This window comes from Phyllobates terribilis, unplaced genomic scaffold (assembly GCF_046119375.1).
Source record: "Phyllobates terribilis strain yellow unplaced genomic scaffold, ASM4611937v1 Scaffold_1__5_contigs__length_1240528914, whole genome shotgun sequence".
In the NCBI taxonomy this organism is placed as follows: Eukaryota; Metazoa; Chordata; class Amphibia; order Anura; family Dendrobatidae; genus Phyllobates; species Phyllobates terribilis.
The window spans coordinates 376,018,262-376,044,043 of record NW_027362761.1 but is presented as its reverse complement, the minus strand read 5'-3'; the positions used below and the strand labels follow the sequence as shown (position 1 = coordinate 376,044,043).

General features: G+C 40.7%; 1 protein-coding gene across 6 annotated transcripts in view; it reads left to right on the top strand.

Annotated features, from left to right (window-relative positions):
• TAOK3 (TAO kinase 3) overlaps positions 1-25,782 on the top strand; it is a 203,266-nt gene that overhangs the window by 164,987 nt on the left and 12,497 nt on the right. For all 6 annotated transcript variants that reach the window (XM_073676389.1, XM_073676394.1, XM_073676393.1 and 3 more), the window contains 3 exons: positions 12,491-12,619; positions 23,004-23,207; positions 24,140-24,379. In XM_073676389.1, the coding sequence (XP_073532490.1) occupies positions 12,491-12,619; positions 23,004-23,207; positions 24,140-24,379 (573 nt within the window). The remainder of the gene's footprint in view (positions 1-12,490; positions 12,620-23,003; positions 23,208-24,139; positions 24,380-25,782) is intronic.

The window sequence follows — 25,782 nt, the reverse complement described above, 5'->3', positions numbered from 1 at the left end:
ACACAGACAGCTGCCAGTCAGTGCTGCAAGCCGGGTTATACAGAGCTCCGCATTCAGAGAATTGGCAGATCTGCAGCAGAGAAACTACAGCTAACAGCTCAGTAAGTGACACATCACTGGAATCAGGCACTCTGACCCTACATTATGGGGGACATTTCACGGGTAGATAGAAGAATAGATTCAATGAAATTTCAACAAATTCTTGATGCAAACATAACACCATCTGTAAAAAAGCTGAAGTTGAAAAAAGGATGGCTTCTACAAATGGATAATGATCCTAAACACAAGTCAAAATCCACAATAGGCTACCTCAAAAGGCACAAGCTGAAGATTTTACAATGGCCCTCACAGTCCCCTGATCTGAACATCATTGAAAATCTATGGCTAGACCTCAACATAGCAGTGCACGCAAGACGACCCAGGAATTTCACAGAACTGGAAGAATTTTTCCAAGGAAGAATGGATGAAAATCCCCCAAACAAGAATTGAAATACTCTTGGCTGGCTACAAAAAGTGTTTAGAAGCTGTGATACTTTGAAAAGGGGGTTCTACTAGGTACTAACCATGCAGGGTGCCCAAACGGTTTCATCTACCCATTTTTCCTTTTTGTCGTTTTTAAAATGGAACACGCACACACGCAGCTCTGGCAAAAATTAAGAGACCACTGCAAAATTTTCACTTTCTCAGATTTTTCTCTTTATAGGTATATTTTTGAGCAAAATGTCGTCAGTAGTTTATAGAATAAAACCATGTACATGTCTCCGAAATTCAAAGCTAAGAATGTTGTATTTATTTTCAGCAAATGAGAAATCGGCAAAATAATAAAAAAGAAAGTGCTTTCAGACCTCAAATACTGCAAAGAAAACAAGTTCTTATTCATTTAGAAACAACAATACTCGATTTCTGAACTCTTCCTGAGTTAAAACAATATTTGGTGGAATAACCATGATTTTTAATTACAGCTTTCATCCGTCTTGGCATGCTTTCCACCAGTCTTTCACGCTGCTTTTGGGTGACCTTATGCCACTCCTGGCACAAAAATTTAAGCAGTTCTTCTTTATTTGATGGCTTGTGACTATCCATCTTCTTCTTGATTACATTCCATAGGTTTTCAATGGGGTTCAGGTCTGGAGATTGGGCTGGCCATGACAGGGTCTTGATGTGGTGCTCCTTCATCCACACATTGATTGACCTAGCTGTGTGGCATGGGGCATTGTCCTGCTGGAAAAACCAGTCCTCAGAGTTGGGCAACATTGCCTGAGCAGAAGGAAGCAAGTGTTTTTCAAGGATAACCTTGTATGCGGCTTGATTCATACATCTTTCGCAAAGATTAACCTGCCCAACTCCAGCCTTGCTGAAGCATCCCCATATCATCACTGATCCTTCACCAAATTTCACAGTGGGTGCAAGACGACACTGTGGCTTGTATGCCTCTCCAGGTCTCCGTCTAACCATTAGACGACCAGGTGTTGGGCAAAGCTGAAAATTAGACTCATCAGAGAAGATTAACTTACTCCAGTCCTCTATGGTCCAATCCTTATGGTCTTTGGCAAACTTCAGCCTGGCTCTCCTTTGCTCCTCATTGATGAAAGGCTTTTTTCTAGCTTTACATCAGGGTTCCCCAACTCCAGTCCTCAAGGCCCACCAACAGGTCATGTTTTCAGGATTTCCTTAGTATTGCACAGGTGATAATTCCATCACCTGCACAGGCAATAATTCCATCACCTGTGCAATACTAAGGAGATCCTGAAAACCTGACCTGTTGGTGGGCCTTGAGGACTGGAGTTGGGGAACACTGCTTTACATGACTTGAGGCCTGCCTCTAGGAGCCTGTTACCAACTGTTCTTGCCTGCACTTCACCCGAGCTGCCATTTGCCATTCCTTTTGTAGGTCACTTCATGTCATCCTGCGGTTGCTGAGTGACATTCGAATAAGATGACTGTCATCCCAGTCAGTGGAGAGTCTTTCGCACTCTGCCGGTCTGTAGCTTTGTTGTCCCCAATGTCTGCTGCTTGACCTTGTTGTAATGGACTGCCGTCTTCCAAATTTTAAGGATGGAGGCAACATGACGCTCACTGTATCCCTCTGCTAGAGAAGCCAGAATTGAGCCCTTCTTTTCCTTTCCCAAGACTTTTTCTTTTCAACTCATTTGGCATGGTTAAGTTATTTTTTCATTCAAATTACTTTTGGGCTATTCCTAGCACTTGTTTTGTCATTCAGCTTGTCCTATTGCAAGAGGATTGTGAAGACCACAGCGGTGTTTTTTTATACTTTCCCTTGTTACATAAGATTTGGTTCAGGTGATGACCTAATCAGAAGCACATTAAGTAGAATGAGGTGGACTTTGGTTGGAATTCAACGGACACTGGAATGGAATGGCTGTCGGACATGTAGAGATGCTGATTTTTTTTTAGAAAACTTTGCAGTGGTCTCTTAATTTTTGCCAGAGCTGTATATATTAAATACATACATGCATGCATATACATTTATGTATACTTTTTTTTTTTTTTTTGCCTAAAATACAAAGGATCTATGTCCATCTTTAACTTTAGGCCTTTTAGAGATCATTTCATCTTAAACTTGCATAACTGTCAAAAATAACTAATTTTGATCAGGGGTGTCCAAACTTTTACATGCCACTGTACAGCAAAACTGTAGTAGTGCTATGTACAGTACAAGCGATCAGCTGATTGCAGGGTCAATTTGCCTAAAGTGACTACAAAATAGAATGCAAAGTAAAAAAATAATGGAAAAAAAAAAACGCTTTCAAATCTTTCTTCTAATTAAAATAAAGGGCTTATAAAATGTAATATTTTTGATACTGCATCATCTATAAACGTTCGATCTAACAAAATATACATTCAATTAACCTGATTTACTTAACAATTTTTTGCTTGTCACCATTTTATTAAGAATTTCGTGTGTTCTTAAACCACACAATGTAAATCCAGATCAGTCACACCAATGTAAAATCAACCTGTCCAATTATGAAGCAACAGAGATTGTGAATCAATTTCTCCTGCTGTTGTGCAAATGGAACAGACAACAGGTAGAAATGATGGGCAGTTAGCAAGACACTCCCTATAAAGACGGGTTCTGCAGGTGGTGACCACACACCATTTCTCTGTCCTCATCTTTTTTGGCTGTTTTGGTTACTCTTGCATTTTGTTATTGCTCTCACCCCTAGAAGTACAGTAGCATGAGGCGGTGTCTACAACCCACAGAACTTGCTCAGGTAGTGCAGCTCATCCAGGATGGCACATCAATGAGATCTGTGGCAAGAAGGGTAGTGGTGTCTGTCAGCACAGTGTCCAGAGAATTTAGCAGATACTGTACCAGGAGATGGGTCATAACACCATGAGATGTGGAGGGGGCCGTAGGAGGGCAACAACCCAGCATCACAACAGCTACAGTCTCCTTTCTGCAAGGAGGAGCAGTGCCAGAGCCCTGCAAAATGACCTCCAGCAGACCAATAACATCCATGTGTCTGCACAAATGTCAGAAACAGACTCCATGAGGGTGGAATGAGGGCCTGACTTCCATAAGTGGGTGTTGCTCCCACAGCCCAACACCATGCAGGGCGTTTGGCATTTGCCAGAGAACACCAAGATTGGCAGATTCCACATTGGCGCCCTGTGGTCTTCACAGATGAGAGCAAATTCACACTGCGCACATGTGAGAGTCTGGAGACACCGTGGAGAACGTTCTACGGCCTGCAACATCCTCCAACATGACCAGTTTGGCAGTGGATCAGTAATGGTGTGGGGAGACATTTCTTTGGAGGGCTGCACAGCCCTCCATGTGCTAGCCAGAGGTACCCTGACTGCCATTAGGTACCGGGATGAGATCCTCAGACCCATTGTGAGACCATATGCAGGCACCATGGGCTCTGGGTTCATTCTGATGCATGACAATACTAGGCCTCTTATGGCTGAAGTGTGTCCCGCACTACTAGATGCATTATATAAAATAGGAGGCAGGTCAGTGTAGGCACAGTGAGCAGTCATAAGAGCATACAGATGAATATGTAAGCAGAGCACCAGATAGAGCGCACCCCCACAGGCCGCCCCAAAGCACGAGCATATCATTATCTCCAAACTGAAAGTAAAGCTTACACAAGAACCACAGGACGGATTTCATCAACCAAGTTATCATTTTAATCAGTGTAATGTCGCCCACCTGACAGTGTATGTAGTTTACTGAGCACAATCCCGCTGATGGGTGCGCTTTAAAGGAAATCTGTCAGCAGGATTTCACATTCCAAACTATTTATATAAGCATATAGCTCTTTCAAAGAGAAGCCCAGTAATAACTTTACATGGCCAACCTGTTCCCCTGTTACTGAGAAACTAGCCTTTGAATTGAATTAACTAAAAATTAGGACTTCTTTAAATTTGCTTCCATGGAAACTCAGTTGAAACCCAATATAAATTACAATGAGCAAGATTACGGTGACAGATTGGTACAAAGGGAGAAGGCCCTTGTGGGCTTAGTCTATGGGAAAGATGACAGTAGGTTGGGGGGGGTTGCAGTAGCTCTGGTGTTGCTGAGGCGGCAGCTCCAGTGTTGGTGAGGAGGCAGCGGGGTCAGTGCAGGTTGTAAGCTGTCTTGAAGTGACTGGTTTTCAAGTTCTGTCTAAAGGTTACGAATGTGGAAGACAATCGAACTTGTTGGGGAAGAGAAACCCATAGGATGGGGGGATACTCAGAGGAATTATTTTTGGTTGAAGGCGATTGGGTGGGAAACATACGAGTCTGAAGGACAGAAGGAGGTCTTGTGAGGACCTGAGTACGTATGGTCATATATCTGGAAATTGATTCAGAGATTAGCTGCAATGGGGGCCAAGACGTTTTGAATATCATCAGTCATCTTTTAAAGCTAGAAACAACACTGGTTATATGAATCACATCTGACAGTCTTATATATCACTGCCATTGTGACCCTATAATACCCTTCCCCTTGTTGTTATGGGTCTTTTTGTTTTGCTCATTCTATTTTTCTTGCTCTTTAACCAATAGACTTTTTTGAAGCAATGATCCAGGAATAGGAAAACTAAAGAAAATCATAAATTAAAGGGATCTAATCAATGCAGTCCATTATTGCTGCTGTCTCCTTTCATGTGTAGGAAGATATGCACCTAGTGGGTATTGGGATCTAATGCATCGGTGGTGCTGAGGCAGGTGTCAGACATCTGATTTTCACGGTCTGAGTCTGGACTCCTACTGAAGCTGTAGAGTTTAGATCACAAAACTTACAACTGGTGCAGACATTGCTGTTAGTCTGAGCATGATAGTCGTGTGACAGCGGCCTAGGAAGAAGAGGCTGCTCACACTGCTATCCACGATCTGGGTGCGGAGTGGCAGCGGTGACCTGGAGATAACCTAGAACATGTATTGCTCTCCAGGGCACAGCAGCCACCGTGCATGTAGGGTGAGCAGCAGATTTTGAAAAGGCATTTATATTTTTATTCTATTCTTAGAGATCCGCCTCAAGGAGCACTTGTCATTTGGTGTATTTATATTAAAATAAAATTTTCATGATGCCCCTCAGCTGGTAAAACTGGAGACATGGGTTAGAGGCTGGTAAAAGCCATCTACAACGCTAAATGCTATAGCGCTGTGGAATATGTTGTAATAATAATAATTATTTATATAGTGCCAGCACGCAAAATACAATTTGGCTGAGGAGTCCTGCTGATGCCTGTAATCAGGGCTCCTTGTACTTTACCATTTTTGCCCCTTATGAATGGTTTCTTCATACATGTGACACCCTGCATAGATATAAGGGCATAGAACGATGAAGTGCTGCATATAGCTGCAGAGGAAACGCTCCATCTGCATTTGTGGTTGTTTTTGCTTCGTGTGTAAGAGAAGCGATCCATTGCATTGTAAATGGAGCCGTAGTGATGAGGGGGGATCCAGACACCTGTCTTCCCTGCTGCATTGGTGCTGTGTGATGCATGTCTGCAGCTCGGCTCCTTCTACAAGACGAGCAGTCTTCCCTACATGATGAATTATGTTTGTGAAACGAATGCTCCACTCAGCAAAACTTGCACACCCTATTATCCTGCTACCATAGGTGTCTTATGCACACGATGTTCAGAAATGGAGCAATCGGGCTCAGGCTGTTGTCATGGATACACTGAACCTGTCTCCCCACTCAGCTGTCAAACAGCTCTTAGACTTTACCATTCATCTGCAGTTTGAGGGGGGATGCTTTATTTTCCCTGGTTAGCTGTATAGCTTGCATGTAGCATTTTACATTTTTAATGTTTTGACTGTAGATTTGATATTTCAGCACTAGGATATTGTAAATTATGGATAGCAAATGCATAGATCTCTGCAGAGGCTACATATGCTGGTAACCCTTTATGGGATGGAACGACTGTACTAGCAACCTTGTTAGCCTTTGTGATTCCAAATGTTACACAAGCAGTGACTTTGTCCCTGGAGCTGAATGTCTAGAGTACAGTAGTTCAGGAGAACCACCATCAGATGGTCTGTGCCACATCCCTGGTGCTGCAGCTGAAATGTATAGTATGTGCCGATTCACTGCTGACATCGCCTGTGGTCTCCACAATACAGTCAGCCATGTATAGGAGCACATCATGGGCTTAGAGGACCTCTCGTATCAGCACAGGGTTTTACTGCAATCTAGTCCTGTTACCTTGGGCGCCTACAACTCGTCAGTGGTTTTACAGATCTCAAGATTAGGAGTTTGTTGAGATAAAGCTGCACACGGAAATATTCTACGGAAGCAGAGGCCATTTTGTTTTAATCCCCCCCCTCTTCTCCTCTTTATAATATTCAGCACATGCTCCGTTGCAGTAGTGATCCTCCAGGGTGTCTGCCTGAATAGCTGCAACAAGTCACATACTCAGACACACATGTATGCACATTTCAGTGCCATTATTGCAAAATTCAGTATTATGTTAGTTTTTTTTCCCAGGGCTGTGGAGTCGGTAAGCCAAACCTCCAACTCCGACTCCTCAATTTCCACGACACCGACTCCACGACTCCGACTCCCTCATACTTGGCTCATGTTTAAGTGATAAATTTACTGTAGCCCAGATTCATCTCTGCTAAAAGTCTAGACCCTTAGATCAGGAATAGGACAGACATTTATAGGACATTTCAGAACTTTCCCAAATGCTTATGAAAAAAATATTCCCCACAAGTCTATCCATTTTATTCCGACTCCACGACTCCGACTCCACAGCCCTGTTTTTCCCCACTATGGTAAGTTGCTACGTATGGAAATCCCATAACTGGCGAGTGCGACCATGCAAAAGATTACATTATCGGCAGGAAAGTGTGGGTCAGCTGCGTATAGCACTGGATAACACTATTCTTAATGTCAATTTGGTGACTCTTGGAGGACTGGGTTTATCCTGCTCCACTCAGGCCTGTAAGTAATGAAGAGTAATAATTCTGGAAGGTAGGAATAAGTTGTCATTTTACAGGATTGTAATATGACTTTACTACTGTATCTGTATGTCTGTGAACCAAAAAATGGCACACAAGTGGGGAGACTATTAGATTTGTTCAGCTGTATCACCTTGTTTCTTATTTAGGATTGTAGTGATTTCGGAACATGTTTAGTTTGCTCCTACATTACCTGTTAACTTGAACCTAGACTTAAATAAGAGCGATGGCATCAAAATATGACCAAACCTTTCCTGCCAACTAGTGTACTGTGTACATAGCCTGACATCTACCTTTAGGGGAAGGTATGATCAGGTATATTGACCAATCTTTTTGTTTGTGCACGTGTTAAGCCACTTCAAGGACTTGTATAGGCTTAAATACTACAATCCCCAATAAAAAATATAAACTCCATGTACAGGGCTGTGGAGTTGTAGTCAGTATAAAATGGACCGACTCCGACTCCTAAAATATATAATAAATTGGGCACAGTAGTTCAATTCAGTTTGTGGGGAATATTTTTTTTCAGAAGAATTTAGCAAAGTTATGTAATGTCCTATAAATGTCTGTCCTATTCCTGATCTAAGGGTCTAGACTTTTAGCTGAGATGAATCTGTGCTACAGTAAATTTATCACTTAAACATGAGCCAAGTATGAGGGAGTCGTGGAGTCGGTGTCATGGAAATTGATGAGTCTGAGTCGAAGGTTTGGCTTTCCGACTCCACAGCCATGCCCATGTACTCCCTTATCGGTGCTATTCGAGCGATGTTGGCTCCAGGTCTACCTTGGCTCTCGTGACATTCATGCCTTGTAAGCCTGGCAGCCAATCACCACTTGCTATTGGGTTACTGTGCTCTCACTTCCTTTGGACGAATCTCAGACATTCAGGAAGGTGTGAGCTCATTTGCAACCACTGATTGGCTGCAGGACTCGCGTGGCATAATACATTACTGAGATGGGAGATGTCAGCTGATGAGATTCTATGTAGACTAGAGGAGGGAGGAGCTCTGCCTCTAGATCCTCCTACTTATCCTCCTGTCCATAGAATCTTATCAGCACCTTCTGACTTCTATCTCCATAATGTAACAATCTGAATACAGATTTTACCCCAGAATTGGGTATTTTGAAAATGATCAGTCCTGGCTGATAAGGAAGCGGATTTCTCTGAGATACTTTACAAAGTTTCTTATTTTCACATGTATTATTGATTTATTAAATAACTAAAACGATGGTTACTCTTTTAAGAAGTGGTTGTCCAAGTTGTGGACAACCTCTTTTCTTTGTAATGAGCATGTAAATGTGACCCATTCAGTTTTACATGTACATGGTGGAGTCAGATGATTTAGAGGTCCACCAAACAACCAATTGTTATGTGCATGGTTGTCTGATCACAATTTGCCTTGATCAAAACAAGCCCAGCTACAAAATCCCTCAGATATAATCTCTGTAGTATCTGAAGTCTGGCTTTTAAAGCGCACCTGTCAGCAGGATTGTGCTCAGTAAACTACATACACTTTCCGGTGAGCGGCATTACATTGATTAAAATGATACCTTGGTTGATGAAATCCGTCCTATGGTTCTTGTGTAATCTTTTACTTTCAGTTTGGAGATAATGATATGCTCGTGCTTCGGGGTGGCCTGTGAGGGCGCGCTGTCTGGTGCTCTGCATACTCATCTGCTTATTCATTGGTATCCTCTTATGACAGCTCACTGATCCTTCTCTGACCTGCCTCCTATTTTAGATAATGCATCTAGTAGTACAGGGCTAGGTAACATAGGAGGCAGGTCAGTGTAGGCACAGTGAGCAGTCATAAGAGCATACAGATGAATATGTAAGCAGAGCACCAGATAGAGCGCACCCCCACAGGCCGCCCCGAAGCACGAGCATATCATTATCTCCAAACTGAAAGTAAAGCTTACACAAGAACCACAGGACGGATTTAATCAACCAAGTTATCATTTTAATCAGTGTAATGTCACCCACCTGACAGTGTATGTGGTTTGCTGAGCACAATCCTGCTGACAGATGCACTTTAAAAGGCAGTCAAAACTGGGGAAGGAGGCGCTTCTCTGAGGTCTATTTGCTTTAATAAGGCATATGGTTATAGTCAACAGCGTTCAGGCTTTTTTTTTCTTTCAGGTAAAGCTTACTGATTTATTGAACTAATGTTCCAAGTGTTCATACTAAAATTAGTCTAGAAACTGTCCACAGAGCATGTATAAATCATGATTTACATCAGGGGTGGTGAACCTTTTTTCTGCCAAGGGCCATTTGGATAGTTATACCATCCTTTAGGGGCCATACAAATTGCACGCTAACACCGCCCTCAAAGTATGTCCTGACAGTGTCACTGGTGTCGTGACATAAATCTTTCCTTGCACGCGCCTGAGTTCAGTAGTGAATACTGCGTACACGTGCTCGTGGAGCCAAAAGAAATTTAAGGTCTGGCGGGTGTAAAGATACATCTGCCGGCCCAAGCACTGCGGTCCCTGGGAATTTACCCGGGGGCTGGATAAAAGGTCATGGAGGGCCATAAACTGCCTGCGGGGCCTGAGGTTCCCCAACCCTGATTTTACATCAGGAGTGTTACATTTTCAGGTGCCTGGTTAACAGTAAGTTAAACTTTGCTCTGTGCTCGAAAGACCAATCCAGTGTCGAAATGCATAAAATTCTTTTGATAATTAAAAAACAAAAAAAAACACCCAATGAATACACCTCTCATCAAAAACGACTACATCTAGTATTTTGTATGACCTCCATGATTTTTAAGGACCGCACCAACCTTCTAGGCATGGAGTGAACAAGTTGGTGACATTGTAACATCTACCTTTCCATTCTTCAAAAACTACCTCTTTTAGAGCCTGGATGCTGGATGGAGAGTGATGCTCAACTTGTCTCTTTAAAATTCCCTATAGATGTTTCATTGGGTTCAGATAAAGGAGACCTATTTGGCCACTGAATCACTTTTGCACTTCTCTTCAGAAAGCAATAGTGGCCTTTAAAAGTTTGTTTTGGATCATTGTCATGTTAGAAAAGTGCACGTCTACCAAGGGCACGGAATACATTGAAAAACTTCCTCAATATGCAATGTGATTCCTCAGCTTCCAGCATCTATTTCTGACTCCATATGTGTGTCAGTTTTGTTTATTGTTCTTGTATTTTTTTTTAATCTGCTTTTTATTTTTTTTTATTTTTTTTTATTTTTTTTTAATTCGGGTTGTCACTTTTGGACCAGTTACTAATTTTCCATAGCGTTATGGTTTCAAGTTTTAGTATTTGAAACTTCCAATATCCTGCTACTATTATATCTTGAGGGATCAGTATATAACCTCGTTTTTTTGAGTATTTATATCCATGAATGATTCCATAACATGCTCTATATATGTCACACTGGCTGCTTGGCTGATCCATCCAATTATTCAGCACTATAGTATTTTGCTCATAACTGATTAACTTATGATCCTGTAAGTGTATGTCCACACAGGACTGCAGTGCTGCATAATTTCCCTGTGGATTTACACACTAAAAATCTGCAGTAGCTGGTAAGTAGATGAGATATTAACAAAGCATCTATTTGCTGTGGAATTTTCCTGATCAGAAATTGACATACGATGTGAATTTCTTGATCCGCAGCGTATAATTTCCTATTGGTAGGACTGCAAGGGTTTGTTGCAAGTTTTCTGCTATGATGTCTGTGGCAATAAACCTAAATCACATCCTATGGTTGCAAATTTTTCTAAAAACACCAATATGGATATTTGTTTTAAAATTTAGAAATTGAAAAAAATCTTGCTTCTCCGATGGAGACTCTCTTTTTGGTCCTACGCCAGTGACCATGTACTGACCCCTATAGGAGAGCCCAATAACACATCAGCAGGAGTCTGACTCCTTGCTCCTCCACTGTATGATGCGTGTGTCTTGATAGACCTGGGGGTGTGATCTATGGTGAGAAAATGGATCCTATGAGTGAACACCTATTTTCTTCTGAGGCCTCATTCCGATGACTGTAATGTGAGCACATTTTAGTAATAGTAGCGTAGTTTTAGTAATTTGTCTTAAAACTCCCGGTTGGGTCTAGGCTTGTGCCATAATACTGGTACTCAAATGCACTCACATTGTGGCTGTTTGAATGAGGCCCAAGACTGTTCAATATGTGAGGTCTGTCTTGTATTTATGGGCACTGGGGTTCTGGGTTCAAATCCCACCAAGGACAACATCTGCAAGGAGTTTGTATGTTCTCCCTGTGTTTGTGTGGGTTTCCTCCAGGTTCTTCGGTTTCCTCCCACACTCCAAAGACATACTGATAGTGAATGTAGATTGTGAGCCCCAACGGGGATAGTGCCGATAATGTCTATAAAGTGCTGTGGAATTAATGGCATTCTATAAATGAGTAAAATAAATGGTGTCCTAGTGTCTGTTTAGTGCTGTATTCACTGTTATGGAAACTGGTGATCTCAGGAGTGGACAAACTATTGGTGCAACTTGTGCAGGTGCACAGAGGATGAAAAGAGAAGGGGGTCCACTAATGCCTCCAAAGCAGCGCAGGCACCTTCTCTGACTCAACCTTCAGTGCAGTAGCTCTTCATGGTACACCAAAGGGCCCTTGTATGGTTCACGCACAGGGACCATCTCCTGTGTGTCCTCCCCTGGGTGGGTGATCGTGTGCAGACTGAGATGTTCTTTCCTGTTTAAGTGTAAAGCTGATACAGTACATGCATAGCTACCATTTCATTTCAAAAGTGTAGTATCCAAAAAATGAGGGGAATCACGAATTGTATCTACATTGTCATTAAAAACTTTATGTAGAAAAGTAATATTTAGATTTAAAATTGAACCTAATATGACTGTCTTTGAAGAGAATGTGTTTGAGAATCCTTACTGTATCATATATTGAAATTCATATGATTCCCTTCTGAGAAAAGCCTACAAGATTCTGAGGAAAATGGTCACAAAACAGAAGCAGTCTCATTGGTTTAGATTTAATTTAAATAAAATATTGATGACCCTGGAGAAAAAAAAGTAATAAATAAAAGTAGTAATTTCTCTTCTTTTTTTTTTCCATAGGCAAAGTTGGCTGCAGCGGATGAAAGGAGATTTCAGCAACAGATTATAGCCCAACAAAAGAAAGACTTAACATCCTTCTTAGAAAGTCAGAAAAAGCAGTACAAGATTTGCAAGGAAAAGATTAAAGAGGCATGTGCAGAAGTAAATTTTGGCTCTGGGAAGCATCAACAGAATATTTCCAATGGTTTTCTTGCCTTACACTTCAGAAGATCGATGGCACCATATCTTTCGCTCATCAGTTCTCCAAGCCCATCTTCTATTATCATTGGAGCTGATTTTATCTTGATTGTTAAACTTAGGATTTGCTGCAGAAAATTAACGCCAATAATCAGCTAAAGGTGGCCATACACATTAGATAAAAGTAGGAGAATGGTTGAAATCCATTGAATGAATAATTGTTTGGTGACCGTGTGTTACTTGGTCACAGCTATATACATTTTAGATAATATTTGCCAATCCTGGAGATTGCCTTTGGTCCTTTGTCAATGAACACAAATGGCTAAACTACTTTTAGGAATTATTTTGGAACATTCTTTCATTTAGATATTTATTGGAAGATGATGTAAATACGAAGGCCTGACTTCCAGGCAATGTTCTGTCACAGATCCAATGAAAATTTTCTTTCGTTTTTATATTTCACCTGTTGAATGATTGCTTTGATTGAAATTATCCACTTTAATCAGCTTTAGTCTAATGTGTATGACCACCTTAAGGTACAGCAGTGATGTGTCACCCTATCATAGTATTAACCGTCTCCCAGCGGTGATTGATGACTTTTAGTTGGCGTTTGTCCATGTATATAAATATCATGACCTATTTCTGTGAAAAGAATTAGTGGGAGTCCAGCACCCCCCATTGATCAACTGTTATTAGCTGCCGGCATCAGTTGGATGTAAGCTTTTAACAAAGCGGAACAGCACAGCTCCCTCCAATAAGTAACCGTTGCGGCCAGGTACTGCACATCCGGTCCTGTTCAAGAGAAGATCTGCCATACTCGACCGCCTCCGCTAGACATTGAACAGTGCTGTGCTGATCAGCTCTGCTCAGTGTTTACATCCAGCTGCCCCCAGAAGTAATAACGGCTGATTGATCGTCAGCTTTATATGCCCCTTTAATGTTGTTCACCTCACAGTAAACTCAGAAATCCTAATGTGATGCGGCATCATGGTAACGCCGAGTTATCTGCTGAACGTGTGAATTGTGGTGTTTAGGCACTCCTATACTGAGGGGTTTTAAAGGGTTGAGGTTTAAGAAAAAAGTTGAATCTGTTCTTTTGATACATAGCGGCTTCTCTGTTCATCCTTCTAGAAATGTATGAATAATCTGGGTGTTACTAGTATCCAACTGTGAAGGGACACTCCCTTTTGACAGGAAGCATTAACACCCATTTCTGGGAGGAATAGCTTAACTCTGATTTGTACTATTCCTTTAAAAAAAAAATATTTTATGGGAAAAGATTGAGAGCTTACCATTTGTGTACAGACAGTGGAGGTAACCACTATGGTGAACCAAAGGAGTCCCTGTATTGATAGTCCCTTATGGTTACTTGTTCTGTTTTTTAATAACTCGTCCTCAATTTCTGTCTGGAAAAATATGTTTGCACTATGTTAGCCAGTAGATTGAAAAATATTAAAATTTGAGAGTCCTTGGTGGTTGATACTTTTTTTTTTTTTATTGGCTAACTGAAAAGATGGTAATAAATGGCACGCTTTTTGAGACTATGCCTGATGGAGACCTGAGTAGTCTCAAAAGCTTGCTATTTGTTAACCTTAATGGCTAGCTAAAAAGGTGGTATGTCCATATGGTGCGTTTTTTTCCGCTCAGAAATGGATCGTAATCCTTATCTAGGCATTTCCTATGGGAATCCGGAAGATCTGTGCACATGATCAGGAATTTTCCTGACAGGATTTCATGTGCATTTAAATAAGCATCATGTCAATTCTCTTTGTGGATTTGCCAGTGTTTTTCCTATACAATGCATTGGAAAAACCGCATGGCAAAAAAAGTATTAAAAATGTGTGGAATTTCCGCAGCGTTTTTGATGCCAAGAGTTGCAGAAATTTCTGCAAGCTAATACTGATTGTGCGCACATACCCTAAAAGGTATCAACCACTGATGTCATCTAGGAAAATGAAACCAAAATCACCAGAACACAAATGAAACTGCATTCAAAATTGATAGTATTATAGTTAGTAAGGATTTGGGGGAAAAAAACAAGACTTTCTGGGTCAATATATTCTCATGCAACTAGTGGTTTGATATCTACTGGTAGACCTTTAACAGATGGTCCTGAAATATTTTGCAAATATTCTGTGTTTGGACCATGTAATCAAAAAAACCTTTTCAGAGGTCCAATGTCGGAAGTTTTTGCCTTTTTCTGTATTGATACAATGGATGTGTTACTTAACTACAGTTGTGTATCACTGATCCAGATAAAGGCAAACCTCCAATTTGTGGAGAAATTAATGCAAAAATGTTATTCTGTTAATCCTAAAGAGAGGCTAAAACTTCAGTAATCATTTAGGGCTTTTACACTTGAGGAAATACGGTCCTAAATGCTTTTATCCTTGTAAAATGACAGATCATGTACTTGCCCTCCACTGGTTCAGCCTCAGCTCTCCACTGCTGCTCTAGTCTTTCTGCTGCAGCGGTGTGAGGTCTTGTCAACAGCACACATTACCTCTGCAGCCAATCACTGAACTCAGCTGCTCTGCTGATGATGATGACACAAGCTGCTGAGCTCAGTGATTGGATGCAGCAGTGATGTGCACGGTTGACGTAACTTCACTGCTGCAGCCAAAACACTGACCCTGGAGAAGCAGTGGAGATCTAGAGCTGGACTGGGGGAGGGGTGAGTACCTGCTCTGTTTGTTACACTACAATTATAAAAGCTTTTGAGGACCACTTTTCTTAAAGTGAAAATCCTTTTCATGGGCCTTCTGACTTCCCCGACAATATGTTTACGAAGAGGAGGAGTGAGCAGTTGCAGTTTCAAGCTGAACTCTCATTTATGTGGGGGAGGACATTTGGTCCACATATCTCTATTGCACCTGCTTTACTTTGAAGGGCATCCAGGCCGCATTTAAACTGAACAATCTTAACATTGAGATGTGTGTGTGTGCGCTCATATATAGATATAAATAATAATTTTTTTTTGCCCTACATAGCATTCCCAGTTACAAGAAAAATGTCCTGGTGATATGATTGCTTTTTCAATCTGGGCTGTGCTTGATTCTCTGTATAACTTGATATTGCAGAACTTTTTAAATGCTGCAAATTCACCTATAGTCAGTCTTTATGGAGTTAATCCAAGTGTTAGAGCTGTTCGTTTGAAACGTGCTATAAAGGAAGATTTGAAATCTCATTTTTCTTTAGCGCTTTGGAAAATAAATCATCAACCTGTTATGATGCTTTATACAATTGTGTGTGTGTGTATATGGATGTATGTATATGTGTATATATATATATATCTCTTTATACGGTGTTTAAACTTTATGACGTGACTACTCATTATTCAGTAGGCTTTTATGTTTCTACAGTAATTGTAACTAAACTTTAGAAGTTTTTTCATGTGTTGGAGCCCTGTAAACGTCCTGTAGGTCAGTGGGCGTCTAGGTACTGAAGCCTCCTACTGATTGCTCAGACCTCTGCCGAATCGCCCAATTTGTGTAAGAGTATGATGACCGCAGTGTACAGGCTCGTTAGAGAGTCTGTAGGTATGCAGGAGCGGAGTGCTCCTCTGTGATGTAAATCACTGCTACAACTTACAATGACTTATACCAATCATTCTAGAGATGAATGCAAAATATGGCAAAAGAAATACTGGAGAAAGTGGCTTAAAAACAATTTTTATTGAAAATTGCTAAAAATACACAAACTAGACTCCAGATAATAGGCATAAAAAGCAGAAAGTCACTTTAGAAATACAATGAAAAATACTGTAGCAATGCATAATCAAATACACAGCGGGTGAAATACTTATTGAACACGTCACCAATTCTCTAAGTAAATATATTTCTACAGGTGCTTTTGACATGAAATTCTCACCAGATGTCGATAATAACCCATCAAATCCACACAGGCAAAGAAATCATAATAGATATCCATAAATTAAGTTATGTGTAATAATGAGAGACCTGTTGGTGTTTTACACTTGATAAAGATGTCAGTACGGCATTGAAACGCGTAGTGGATAATAAACAACTGTCTTAAGAATATCGCAGCAAAAGACTTCTTTCCATCAGCCCAGACAATTTTTAAACCTGTTTTTATCCTGTTTTGGTTAATAATGAGAAATGACACAGGGAAAAATTATTGAACACATGAAGAAAGAGATGCAAAAAGCCATGGAAAGTCATGAAACCAGCTGAAATCTATCAGTAATTATAAAGCAATCCTGCCACTTAGTGAAAAATATCAGCTGGTTCAACTGATGGCCTATAAAAAGGTGCCTCATTACCACGGTGCTACACAAGAAACATCTCATGATGGGTCTAACCAGTGAGCTGTCTCAAGACCTTCGCAACCTTGTGGTTGCAAAACATACTGATTGCATTGGTTACAGAAGAATTTCTAAACTACTGAAGGTTCCAGTGAGCACTGTTGGGCCACAATCCGGAAATGGAAAGATATTCGTTTCACTATAAACCAGCCACGACCAGGTGCTCCATGTAATATTTCATACACCTCTCATCCCTCATCCTGGTATGCATGGCACCCCTACATCCTGGTATGCATGGCACCTCCATCACCCTCACAAAAAAAAAAATAAACAATCCTACTCCTCTTTCGTCCCTTTGCTCCAGAATCGCGTCCTGCTCTGCTGCCAGCGCTGATCTCACTGTGTGAGCCGCGCATGACGTCACTGCCATGCGTGCTCACACAGGGAAATCAGCTGCCGGAATAGTCACTGCTCCCCATGCCGGGACTATTGACATGGGGAGCAGTGACTAAACTCTCCTTAATAGCGGGCGCACACTGTAGCCGCAGCTCATGCAGCTGCCCGGCAATCGTTTGTGCCCGCTATTAAAGAGCATGAATATTCACTCCCTCTCCACTTCCATGGGCATGGAGAGGGGTTGAATATTCATGCTCTTTAGTATCGGGGGCGCAAATGACCACAGAGCGCTTCAGGAGCCGCGGCTGCTGCAGACTCTGTACGCCGCAATTAAGGAGAATTAATATTCAGCTCTCCCCATGGGTGTGGGGAGCAGTGAATATTCATTTTCTTTAGCAGCGGGAACAGTGTAGGCTACAGCAGCCGCTCCTGCCTCCTGTGCCCCGCTCCTCCGCCGCTGCCCCACCACCCACAGCAACTAGACATTAAATTAGAAGGATTGGACTTTAAGACTCACCCTCCACTTTCCTCCAAAATTTTGGAGGAAAAAAGTGCATCTTATAGTCCGAAAAATACAGTAATTAAAGGAAACCTGAATGGACAAAAGTACCGAGACATTTTTCATAAAAATCTGCTTCGATCTACTAGGTCCACCCTTGTTTCATCTTCATCATCCTATCAGCAAGACGATGATCCCAAACAATAAAACTTTCAATTGGCTTCAGAAAGAGAAAATAAAGCTGCTAGAATAGTCCAGCCAATCACCTGATCTGAAGCCATTAGAAAATTTATGGAAGGAACTAAAGCTCAGAGTTCATAGGAGTCCATAGAACCTTCAGGATTTGAAGAGTTTGGGCCATAATCACTACTGAGCAATGTATGCGACATGTTTTTCCATGTCATCACCGACCAAGACCTTTTGTATGAAGTATTAATTAAATTTCAGTAAGCCTGTTCAATACTTTTTTTTCCTGTGTCGTTTCTCCTTACACATAACTTAGTTTATGGACATCTATGGTTTGATTTCTTTGCCTGTGTGGTTTGGGTGGGCTGTTACCGACATCTGATGAGAAATTCATGTCAATAGGATCTTTAGGAATATATGTACTTAGAAAACTGATGATGTGTTCAATACTTTCACCCACTGTATAATGAGAAAAATACACTGCACATAAAGGCTCAATATTGCTATGAGCAATATTTCATCACTCAGTGTGGAAATGTAGTAATTGTAAAAATATGATTACGCCAATAAAAATTGGGCCATGAATATAGCAGTAATAAGGGCAGTAGTACGGTGGCTCAGTGGTTAGGACTGCAGCCTTGCACCAAGGACAACATCTGCAAGCCGTTTGTTCTCCCCGTGTTTGCGTGGATTTCCTCCGGGTTCTCTGGTTTCCTCCCACACCCCAAAGACCTACTGATAGGGAATCTAGATTGTGAACCCTAATGGGGATAGTGATGATAATGTATGTTAAGTGCTGTGGCACTATAGAAGTGAGTAAATTAAATAATACATTTAATATATGCTCTGCCATAAAAGGGTATCCAGCTTAAAAAAAGAAATAAATAACCCGATAACGACCACCGATATGCCGCTTAACGGCGGTCGTTAAAATCCTTATGCCTCAGCGCCATTTTTAACGGCACTGAGGAATAAGTGTAGCGCAGCCCCACGGCTGAACTTCCTGCAGGTGTCTGCTGTAATGAACAGCTGACACAGTATCGGCCGCGACAGGTTTTGAAGCCGATCAGGGCCTATTAACCCCTAAAATACCGCTGTCAATCGCGACAGCGGTATTTAAGTGGTTACAAGGGGGTCATAAAACCCCGTGATGAGAATCTCTGGTCTCGATAGTTACCATGGTACCCTGAGGTCATGTGATGACCCCGGGTACGTTGGCCAGTAAAATCCAGCTGTCAGCTGGGTCTCAGTCTCTATAATACATGGACAGTCTCAAGCACTGCAGTGCACGAGTATTGCAATGTATGAGACAAGTGATCAAAGTTAAAAATATACATGTCCCACAGTGGGACTTAATGAAAAAGTAAAATAAAATGTTAAAAAATGTAATCCGTTTTGCTACACAAAACCCAGCGAAAATAAACAAAAATAAGTACACATAATTGGTATTGTCGCATACGGAACGACCCACTCTATAAAATAACTTTTTATTCCTTATGGCGAATGCTGTAAAAAAAAAAAAATACACACCAAAAATGACGCTTTTTCATCATATTGACTCAGAAAAAAAGTGAATAAAAAGCGATCAAAAAGTCGTATGTAAAAAAAAAAAAAGAATTGTATAAATGAAACCTCCAAACCGTCCCACAAAAAACAAGACCTAATATGGCTCATTTGGCGAAAATAATTTTGTGAAATATTGTTTAGTCTGTAAAAATAGCAAAGCAAAAAAAAAAAACTATAAATCTGGTATAGCTGTAATCGTACCAACCCGACGAACAAATCGGTCTCATCACTTTTACCACATGAACGGTGCAAAAAATAAAAAACAATAGCTACATTTTTGTTTTTTTGTTCATTCTGTGTTTGAATAATCTGAATAAAAAGCGATCAAAAATTACCATGTGCCACAAAGTAGTACCAAAAAAAAAAATCTGCAGCTTGTCCTTCAAAAAATAAACCCTCATACAGCTATACGCCAAAAAGTAATAAAAAAGTTAGTTTGCAGAATATGCCAACAAAAAGACGCTTTTTTTAAAAAAAATAAATACATACATTTTTACTGCGTGACCGCAGCAAAACCTAAAAAAAAAAAAAAAACTGTCTGGTATCGCTATCCCGATGTAAATGGTAAATTCCCCAAAACCGCGATTCACCCAAAACCCCGGATGGAATCACTTACTTATGAGGCAGATGGAGTCACTTTGAACTGGTCTCTATTCCGGCGATGTCCCATCATTTTAGGCGTCTTTTTGGTGCATGAGTGTTGGCGACCACAGTTCTGTGCACACCTAAAAGGATGGAAACCACCGGAGCAGTCACCAAACGGGGCCCAAAGTGTCTCTGCCTCATTATGGTGGGTGGTTCCATTGGGGGTTTTGTCTGACTCACATTTTTGTCGGATTTACACGTCAAACCTGTCGTAAGTGCTCAGCATAGAACACAAGATTGTGATCCCAACCTTATTTTGGAAGCGATCGAAAAATATTATGTACCCCAAAATGTTACCAATAAAAACCCTAAATTATCCTGCAAAAAAACAGCCCCCACTTAGGTCCGTCGTCTGTCACTGGAAATATAGAGGGTTCTCACGTTACTGGTAGAGCAAAGACTCTTGAAAAGCGATGGCTCCCACCCCCTCAAATAAAATACAGTGAATTCTGCGCTCCCAAATCCAAATGCCCCCTCCTTCTGAACTCTGCTGTGCCTAAACTGCATGGGGTATCACTGTGCTCGGTAAAAATGGCATAATAAATTATAGGGTCATTTGTCTCCTATTACACCTTGTTATAAATTTGGTGCTAAAACAGTATTTGGCTGTGTGCCCACGTAGCATTTTTCAAGCGTATATGCTGCGGAATTTCCGCAGCGTAAACGCTTGAAAAACGCATGTATATCCGCACCCCATGGTCCCCAATGGGATTCCGCAAGTTCTATGCACATGCTGCGGATTTTTCCGCAGCGTTTATGCCGCGTTCAAAAATCCGCAGCATGTCATTTAATTTTGCGTTTCCGCAAGCGGAATTGCCTTTGTCCAATGCATAAAAAACGCAAGGCAATTCCGCATGTGGAAAACGCGTGATAAACGCGCGAAAAATGCGCGATAAACGCGTGCGGAATTCCGCATGCGTTTTTCCGGGAGAGGACTTGCATTTATGCAGCAGAAATTTTCTGCTTCATAAATGCAACGTGGGCACATAGCCTTTTAGTGGAAAAAAATAAAAATTTTTGTTCTCATATCTACAAGTTATAAAGTTTCGTGAATCCACCTGTAGATTAAAAATGCTCAGTACACCCCTAGATGACTTCCTTGAGGGGACTAGTTTCCAAAATTGGGTCACTTGTTTGTGGGGGGGATTCCTGTTTTTTTTGCGTGTCAGGGGCTCTCCAAATGCGACATGGCATTCACAATCTGTTAGACAAATAGCGCTCTTTCCTTTCCTAGTCCTGCCATGTGCCCAAACAGAAGTTTTTGACCACATATGGGGTATCCTCACTTCGGGAGAAATTGCATTAACAAATTATGGGGTCTGTTTACTCCTATTATCCATTGTGAAAATGACAAATTTGCAGCTAAAGCATTTTTCGTGAAAAAAATTAAAATTTCCAATATGACGACCTAATATAATCAAATTTTGTGTAGTACCTGTGGGTTCAAAATGCTCACTATACCCCTGGATAAAATCCTTGAGGGGTGCAATTTCCACAATGGGGTCACTTTTGGGGGTTTCCCACTGTTGAGGCACATCAGGGGCTCTCCATATGCAACATGGTGTCCGCTCTCGATTCCAAACATTTTTGCGTTCAAAAAGTGAAACGGTGCTCCTTCCCTTCCAAATTCTGCCTTGTGCCCAAACAGTAGTTTTACCCCACATGTGGGGTATCTGCGTACTCTGGATAAAATGGACCCCAAAATTTGTTGTGCAATTTCTCTTGTTACCCTTGTGAAAGTAAGAAAATTGGGGCTAGAGTAATATTTTTGTGAAAAAAAGTAAAATGTTTATTTTTTTTCTTTCCACGTTGTTTTAGTTCTTGTGATGCACCTGAAGGGTTAATAAACTTCTTGAATGTGGTTTTGAGCACCTTGAGGGGTGCAGTTTTTAGAATCCTGTCACTTTTGGCTATTTTCTGTCATATAGACCACACAAAGTCACTTAAAATGTGATGTGGTCCCTAAAAATAAAAAAAAAATGTTTTTGTAAATTTTGTTGGAAAAATGAGAAATTGCTGATCAACTTTTAGCCCTTAACTTTCTAACAAAATTTTTTTTTTTTTTTAAATGATGCTGATGTAAAGTAGACATGTGGAAAATGTTATTTATTAACTGTTTTGTGGAACATAACTCTCTCTGGTTTAAGGGAATAAGAATTAAAAGTTTGAAAATTGCAAAATTTTCAACATTTTTGCCAAATTTCTGATATTTTCACAAATAAGCGCAAGTCATATCGCCGGAATTTTACCACTATCATTAAGTACAATATGTCACGAAAAAAAACTCTAGGATCCGATGACGTGTTCCAAAGTTATTGCCTCATAAAGTGATGCTAGTAAAAAAATTTAAAATTTGGCCTGGTCATTAAGGTCAAAATTGGCTCGATCACTAAGGGGTTAACAAGAAAAGATCAGAGAGCTGAGCACCAACAATAATTACTCACAAACCTGATTGACACTAAACGTAACAACCATATTTAAACAGGTTCACTCCTTAGAATGATTGGTCAAAACTAACACGTAATGCAGTGTGCTTCATGCCGCGTCATGACATGTGTTTCCTGTATACTTCTTCAGGCGGCATGTGACTTCTGAATAGCGATTTGGTGGAGGTAATATATAGCAAGGAAAGTCAAGTCTTAGTTTATGCTCCCTTCTCATACTTAAAAAAAAAAAAAAAAATAAATATATATATATATATATATATATATATATATATAGTATAGTATATTATGAATGTAAAAATCCAGTGTTAGTGACTGGTCACCTCTTCCATCCAGGAAATGAACGAGGACCATAGCACGCCCAAGAAGGAAAAGCAGGAACGCATATCAAAGCATAAAGAGAACCTCCAGCACACTCAGGCTGAGGAAGAAGCTCAACTCCTTAGCCAACAGAGACTGTACTATGAGAAAAATTGCCGACTCTTCAAGAGGAAGATAATGATTAAAAGGCATGAAGTTGAGCAGCAGCACATCCGTGAGGTAATGTGGTTTACTCTGTAGGCTTTATAATGAAAGTTGTAAGCACTGTAGGTAAATGTGCTATGTACTTATTTGCCACTTCCAAAGTTAAAGAATTACTATTCCAAGTTTCTTATACAATTGGGAAATTATTGATCATATGTTATACAATAGGTAATACTCAAAATGGACATGTGTAACTGATTCTGCCCCTTTTTTCCTTTACCTCTTTGTATTATTTTATATCCAGCTTTCTAATTGTTTTCATACATCCTTGTAGGACTGTAGTAATCAAAGTAGATAAATTACGGTGTGCTAAGAGATGATTTTTACCTACATCAGTCCATTATGGCATAGAACAAAGAGTCATGAAAGAAATAATTAAACCTAAAAATAAGTTTAAATTAAGAAGAAATTTAGTTGTGCTCACTCTTGTGTGTATTCTGCAGCATTATTTTTTTATATTGTTTCAAGGCAAAGAGGGGAGACTTCTGCTGCAGTCAGTTGTCTTACAGCCAGTTCATAAAACAGTGAGGAGTAGCTAGGACATCGCCTATCTCTTAAGATACACAAAGAAGATTTTATATATTCTTTTCTTTTTTTTTAATTTGAGACAAAATTTGATTAAAGAAAAGGAGGGACTTCAAGGAGGATGTAGTTGGATATTTTTGTGCATATTCTGTTTAGTAGTTTAAGTAGCTTAACACAGTCAGAAAGCCAAGATCCAGCAATTTTCCAGCTTGCTGTGTCCTAAAAGAACCAAGTAGTAGCTCATGCAAGTTCTCTCGATACTGCTGAATATCGCAGCCAGCAAGCCTTCAAAATGTAAGTAATAGAAATAGTAATCCAGCAATTTTATTGATGTTTAGAAAGCAGATGGACACAGAAATTCAGTTGGTTTTCCACCCTCTTCAATGGTTTTTGTCTGCATATAACACTATTATCCTTCTCAGGAGCTCAATAAAAAGCGAACCCAGAAAGAAATGGAGCATGCCATGTTAATCCGGCACGACGAGTCAACTCGGGAGCTGGAGTATCGGCAGCTGCACATGTTGCAGAAACTTCGGATGGACCTTATACGTCTGCAGCATCAGACTGAACTGGAGAATCAGCTGGAATACAACAAGCGCAGGGAAAGGGAGTTGCATCGGAAACATGTGATGGAACTCCGGCAGCAACCCAAGAATCTCAAGGTATTTTCCATCATTCTTTAATTTGTGTACATATGTTATGTTATAATTTGGACTATCTTTTATTATTTCAAAGGGGTTTTTCAATAAAATGTATCTATCACCTATCCACAGTACAGGTGATACATATCTAATCTCTGGGAGCCCCACCCTTGGGACACTATCCTCCGTTTTGTCTCACTGCAATTGGGAATTATTGAAGTGACATGTCTGTGCATGACTCCTGTTGCTCCTTTTAATTTCTGTGACTGCAGACAGTACAGTGCCATACTAACTCTGCCAGTCTCACTTAGACTCCAAGAAGCTGTAACAGTCATGTGCAAGTATTACAGTTACAGTGGGTAGAAACTGGGGATCCTGATTAGTGTTTCTTTGCTGTGGGGGTCACAGCAATGGACCCCTAGCGATAAGACATTGGTCTATCCTATGGGTGGGGTAATGAAGGGAAAACCCCACATAAAGGGTTTTTTGAGAAATTGAAGATAATAGATTTGTAAAAGAAATTTCATTAGAAATAAATGCCTTTTGAATTTGCAAATCACTCATTTTGTCTAGTGAACGAATCACTATAGTACATTAATATGGTGCTACACCTGTCCTATAATCTCCAATAAGACCGGAACCATGTGCATGAGGGAGCTCTGCTGCTGTGACCTAGAAATAACTTATACCACAAGTTATGTGCAAGCCACAGCAGCAGCTCAGAATTTAGAAAAACTGGGTGGACAGCAGTGTGAGCAACCTCTTCTTACCTAATCACTGCTGGTTTCTCTAGTATGAGATCAGAAAGATAGGTCAGACAGCAGTGTGAGCAGCCTCTTGCCTCAGCACTAGTATTAGATCAAATTATCCAATGGCAGTACATCCTCCTGCACATGCTCACAGACACCCTGTTTTGTTAAAAAGGGTTGTCTAGTACTTTTATATTGATGGCTTATACTTGGGTCATCAATATCTGATTGTTGGAGGTGCAACACCCGTTCAGCTGCTGTTCCTAGTGCCAGCCGGATGTGCTCAGTTGTGTAGCGATACAGCTTCTTCAACTGTACAGAGCCGCGGCTGGGTACTGCACATTCACCCTTATTCACATGAATAGGTGTAGATCTGCAGTACCACTCAGCAGCCACTTTATAGTTAATGGAGCTGTTTGCTCCACGACTGAGCACATCCGTCCAGCATCGGGAACAGCAGATCAGTGGGTGTGCTGGGTGTCGCACCCCCACTGATCTGATAAGTACATTGTGAAAGTACCAGACAACCCATTTAACATTCTGAGACTGGTTTCTGTCAGTGTAACAAGGCTGCTGCCCTTTTAATGTACTATAGTGAATATAAGGAGCGACTTCTCTGAAATTATTTTGTGTTCTTGCTCATCCTGAAATGGAGCTGAACTTCATTCTATGTAT